At 46.9% G+C, this 6000-nt stretch overlaps 1 protein-coding gene across 1 annotated transcript in view; it reads left to right on the top strand.

Moving 5' to 3' along the window:
• The first annotated feature begins 5151 nt into the window (after nucleotides 1-5151).
• The window catches only part of CAPN8 (calpain 8), a 68563-nt gene continuing 67714 nt past the window's right edge, over nucleotides 5152-6000 (top strand). Inside the window, exon 1 of the mRNA XM_027564530.1 lies at nucleotides 5152-5410. Coding sequence (XP_027420331.1) covers nucleotides 5174-5410 — 237 coding nt within the window. The 5' untranslated portion in view covers nucleotides 5152-5173. The remainder of the gene's footprint in view (nucleotides 5411-6000) is intronic.

Raw genomic sequence — 6000 nt, 5'->3', positions numbered from 1 at the left:
GTCACAAGCTTCAGATAATTAGGCAGTAAATTAAAAAATGGGGCTTCCCTGATAGATCAGTTAGTAAAGAATCTGACTGCAATGCAGGAGACCCTGGTTTGATTCCTGGGTCAGGAAGATCCCCTGGAGAAGGTATAGGCTACCCACTCCAGTATTCTGGCCTGGAGAATTCCATGGACTGTGTAGCCCATGGGATCGTGAAGAGTTGGACATGACTGAGCGACTTCCACTTTCACTTTCAGATTCAAAAGTAAAATAAGTATTTCCTTGCCTTTCGCACAGAGTTGCTAGATTGCCCCTGGAATCCCATGTGCTTGAGAGGATTCTGTGTTGACTGAGTGAAGGAATTATGGTTCTGGTTTTAAAGGAGGATGGGGTCACCCAAGTGAGACCAGGAGCAATGTTAGTGAAATGAAAGTTGCTCAGTCGAGTCTGATTCTTTGCGACCCTAGAGGCTATACAGTCCATGGAATTCTCCAGGCCAGAATACTGGAGTGGGTAGCTTTTCCCTTCTCCAGGGGATCTTCCCAACCCAGGTATCTAACCCAGGTCTCCTGCATTGCAGGCAGATTCTTTACCAGCTGAGCCACAAGGGAAAAGCTAATCTTGAAATTCGGATGAGCTTACTATTGGGCCAGATGGTGAATCAAGGTGCTGTTGAGGAAATGCAGGTGGGACCCCCCAGAGAGATGAGGGCCTAGCCAAGACTGTGATGCTAGCTTGAGCCTCTGAGGGTCATTTTTTGGCCTTGAATTTCTGGTGAAACCTGAAACAATGTCTTATGCTGGATGCCTGGGGAGCAGACACTTCTTTCTCTTTGCCCAGACCCTGGTGAACTGCTCTATACGCAGTGGCTGGCTTAGAAGGTGGGAACCCGGGGGACTCAGAGTTCAGCTGGTTCAGAGCTTCTCAGAGTGTGGACCGTGGACCCCTGCATTTGGCATCATCTTTAATCCCAAAGAAAGGCAATGCCAAAGAATGCTCAAACCAGCACAATTGCACTCATCTCACATGCTAGTAAAGTAATGCTCAAAATTCTCCAAGCCAGGCTTCAGCAATACGTGAACTGTGAACTTCCAGATGTTCAAGCTGGTTTTAGAAAAGGCAGAGGAACCAGAGACCAAATTGCCAACATTTGATGGATCATGGAAAAAGGAAGAGAGTTCCAGAAAAACATCTATTTCTGCTTTATTGACTATGCCAAAGCCTTTGACTGTGTGGATCACAAGAAACTGTGGAAAATTCTGAAAGAGATGGGAATACCAGATCACCTGACCTGCCTCTTGAGAAACCTGTATGCAGGTGGAAGCAACAGTTAGAACTGGACATGGAACAACAGACTGGTTCCAAATAGGAAAAGGAGTACGGAGAAACGCTGGACTGGAAGAAACACAAGCTGGAATCAAGATTTCCAGGAGAAATATCAATAACCTCAGATATGCAGATGACACCACCCTTATGGCAGAAAGTGAAGAGGAACTCAAAAGCCTCTTGATGAAGGTGAAAGTGGAGAGTGAAAAAGTTGGCTTAAAGCTCAACATTCAGAAAACGAAGATCATGGCATCCGGTCCCACCACTTCATGGGAAATAGATGGGGAATAGTGGAAACAGTGTCAGACTTTATTTTTCTGGGCTCCAAAATCACTACAGATGGTGACTGCAGCCATGAAATTAAAAGAAGCTTACTCCTTGGAAGGAAAGTTATGACCAACCTAGATAGCATATTCAAAAGCAGAGACATTACTTTGCCAACAAAGGTTCGTCTAGTCAAGGCTATGGTTTTTCCTGTGGTCATGTATGGATGTGAGAGTTGGACTGTGAAGAAAGCTGAGTGCCGAAGAATTGATGCTTTTGAACTGTGGTGTTGGAGAAGACTCTTGAGAGTCCCTTGGACTGCAAGGAGATCCAACCAATCCATTCTGAAGGAGATCAGCCCTGGGATTTCTTTGGAAGGAATGATGCTAAAGCTGAAACTCCAGTCCTTTGGCCACCTCATGCGAAGAGTTGACTCATTGGAAAAGACTCTGATGCTGGGAGGGATTAGGGGCAGGAGGAGAAGGGGATGACAGAGGATGAGATGGCTGGGTGGCATCACGGACTCGATGGACATGAATTTGGGTAAACTCTGGGAGTTGGTGATGGACGGGGAGGCCTGGTGTGCTGCGATTCATGGGGTAACAAAGGGTTGGACACGACTGAGCGACTGAACTGAACTGAACTGTAATAACAGTATAAAAACTATAGACCCTTGGGTCCTACCCCACACCCACTGAATTAGAACTTTGGAGGGAGTGGGGAGCAAAAGCAGGAGTCAGCATTTTATTTTTTAAAAAACGTAAAAAAAATTGTATCTATTAGGTTGCACCATCGGGTGGGATGTTAGTTCCCTGACCAGGAATCAAACTTACACCCCCTGCAGTAGAAGGTGGATTTTTAACTCCTGAACTGCCAGGGAAGTCCCAGGAATCAGCATTTTAAGCAAGTGTTTCACAGGAGTCTCGCACACCCTGGATTTGTTTCCTGGGGCTACTGTAACCAGTTAACAAACTTTGTGGCTTAAAACAGCAGGAATATGTTCTCTCTCAGTTTAGGAGGCCAGAAGTCTAAAATCAGTTCCATGGGGCTGAAACCAAGATGGTGGCAAGGCCACATCGCTTCCAGAGACTCTCGGGGAGGATTCATTTATGGCCTCTGTCTGCTTCTGGTGGCTGCTGGCATTCTTTGGCCTGTGACAGCATCACCCCAGTCTGTCTGCCTCTGTGGGTACCTTCTCCTGTTCTGACTGTTGTTAAATCTCCCTCGACCTCTGTCTCATGAGGATACTTGTAATTACACTTAAGGCAATGATAGTTTCCTCATTTTAAAATCCTTAACTTAATCACGTCTGCAAAAATCCCTTTTCCACATAAGGTATATACTATTCACAGGTTCCACATAAGGTATATGCTATTCACAGGTTCCAGAGATTAGGACTAGATGTCTTTGGGAGACCGTTTTTCACCTTCCCCCACCCCCAAATTTCAAAAATCACTGATGTTCCCATCTTAGGGTAGACAAGGCGTAGAAAATTGGAGCCCTGAGAAAAACGATCAATGCAAGGTCCCAGGGCCTATTTCTCTACCGAGATTAGAACCCACAACTCTTTTTTTTTTAAGATGATACTTCCAATCCAAATTGAGGACTGGCAGAATTTTTATTTAATCTTTTTGATCTTAAGTATGAATTTCCCTTACCCCCTGCCCAGAATTTGAGTTCTAACGGCACCGAATTATAGAATTAGAATATCAAATACTTCTCATTTGCTTTCTCCCATAATATGCACGCAATAATTTCAAAACAATGACGAAAATTTTACTACTAACCGTATGATTAGTGAAAATAGTGTAAGATTTTTTCTTGTGGTTTCAGAAGTTTTTCTTCCAAGATATGTTGTATTAAAGGTTGTAACCAAATAACTTGTGGTTTTTAGCCACTTTGAACTTCTGAATGGTGTGCTACCAATATGTTCATCCCATTTTATTTTATGGATTTTTTTAATGACAATTTTTAGGATTAAATATTTACACGTTCCAAGTCAAACCTATAAAATAAGTCTAGTTTCTATTCGGGACCGCCCCTCCCTATTTCCTTCCTCCCCTGTATGTAACCACTCCTCATATTACGTTTTGTTTCCTGTATTAATTTTCTATTTCTGCCATAACCAATTATGACAAACTTGCTGCTGCTAAGTCACTTCAGTCGTGTCCGACTCTGTGTGACCCTATAGACGGCAGCCCATCAGGCTCCCCATCCCTGGGATTCTCCAGGCAAGAACACTGGAGTGGGTTGCCATTTCCTTCTCCAATGCATGAAAGTGAAAAGTGAAAGTGAAGTCGCTCAGTCGTGTCAGACTTTTCGCAACCCCATGGATTGCAGCCTACCAGGCTCCTCCATCCATGGGATTTTCCAGGCAAGAGTACTGGAGCGGGGTGCCACTGCCTTCTCCGATGACAAACTTAGTGGCTTTAAAACAACACAAGTTTGGTTTCTATAGTTACGTTGGAGAAGGAAATGGCAACCCACTCCAGTATTCTTTCTTGCCTGGAGAACTCCATGGACAGAGGAGCCTGGCAGGCCACAGTCTATGGGGTCGCAAGAGTCGGACACGCCTGAGTGACTAAGCACAGCACAGTTACATAGGTTAGAAGACTGACGGCCTTCACTGCGCAGAAAGCAGCGTCAGCAGGCTCTGCACCTTTCTTAAGGCTCTGTATGGGAAACCCAGCTCCTTGCTTTTTGCGGCAAGGATGGCTTTTAAAGGCTATCCACAGAACCCACAGCTCTTGATCCTCAGGCCTTCTCTTTCTGGTCCTGGTTCCCAGGAATAATGATGACGGATTATTTACTGAGTGCTTCTTATGTACTCTTCTAAGCAAGTTCTATGTCCTATCTCATCACCCTTCCAAACAACCCTATATAAGGTAGGTCCTACTATTACCTTCTATTTTACAGGGGAGAAAATTGAGGGGATGAGAGGTTAAATGACTTGCTCCAGGTGACAGAGCTAATGACTGGTGGAGATGGGATAGATGCCCAGGAAAAGGCCAAACCCTTCACTCATAGGTGGGGCCCCTTTGCTTGGGGTTACTGATGCTTTCCATGACTCACCCTTCTCTGATATTTCTATCTTTCTAGAAAATATGTAGCCAAACTTTTCTGGAAAGAAGGGTGACCCCTCCAACCCCTTTCCCTTCTGCTGAGAACCAGTTCTTTGGTAAATACTGGCCTTAAACTACCCAATAGGCCTTCTCATCTCAGCTGATGGTGCCAATGACAGGTAAGCAGGTCTTGCAAAGAGATGGGGCTGGGTGACTGTGATCCTCAAGAATGTCTTAGGCTTATGGTGTGGGAGGGGCCCTGGAAGGTTCCCAGCCTCCAAACTGTCTGCTGAAAGGCAGAAGGGGAGGGCAGGGCAGGTTCACCTGCACCCTGGGTACATATTTGCTCCTGGCCCTGACTCACTGCCCTCTGGAGCAGGGGGGCCAATGGGGCGGGGGCCCTCAGGTGAAATGTTTACCTGCTCCACCCGCCCCTCCCCTGCTTCACGATGCCTTATAGCTTCCCTCCCAGGGGGGCAGGTCTCTGAGAGCACGGAGCAGCCCTGCCCTCTGTCTACCCCACTGAGCCCTCAGCCATGGCAGCCCTGGCGGCCCGAGTAGCCCGGCAGCGTGCAGCCACCGAAGGCCTTGGCTCCAGCCAGAAGGCTGTGAGGTACTTGGGCCAGGACTTCGAGACCTTGAGGCAGCAGTGCTTGGACTCGGGGCTCCTATTTAAGGACCCAGAGTTCCCAGCGTGCCCGTCAGCTTTGGGCTACAAGGATCTTGGACCTTGCTCCCCTCGAACTCAAGGCGTTGTCTGGAAGCGGCCCATGGTAAGGAGGTGGGCTTGCTGCTGAGAGTCAGGATGGAGGTCCCTCGCTTCTGGGCAGTAGTTGAGGAAGAAATTATGATTCTTGACCCTGTGTTCCTGGATCCCGTATTTCAGACAACCGCCCCCCTCCGCACCCCCACTTAAAATTTTTTTTTTCAGAGACAATAAAGTATAGAGGGAAGAGTATGCATGGGTTTTGGAACCAGACAAGTTAGATTGGAATCCTGGGATCAGAATCATCCCTTACCTCCAGCAATCTCTTCCCTTTCTGTTTTCATCCTATCAGTTTTACAAAACAGTTACCTCTGCTGGAGAAGGAAGTGGCATCCCACTCCAGTATTCTTGCTTGGAAAATCCCATGGGCAGAGGAGCCTGGTGGGCTACAGTCCATGGGGTTGCAAAGAGTTGGACATGACTGAGCACCGCCTCTGAGCGTAACTCCTTGGCCTGGCCTCCCTCCAGCCCTTCCATGGCCATTTCCCACCCCTCTCTGGAGCCTATCTGGGTACTTTGAGATGTTTGCAAAATCCAGGTTGGGTTTATAGTCTAACATCAGGGGTTGACAGCCATGTTTCATTTCAACAGATGGTT

The sequence above is a fragment of the Bos indicus x Bos taurus genome, chromosome 16, assembly GCF_003369695.1.
Source record: "Bos indicus x Bos taurus breed Angus x Brahman F1 hybrid chromosome 16, Bos_hybrid_MaternalHap_v2.0, whole genome shotgun sequence".
NCBI classification, from domain to species: Eukaryota; Metazoa; Chordata; class Mammalia; order Artiodactyla; family Bovidae; genus Bos; species Bos indicus x Bos taurus.
The sequence above is the reverse complement of the archived record's forward strand: the minus strand, read 5'-3'. Positions and strand labels throughout refer to the sequence as shown.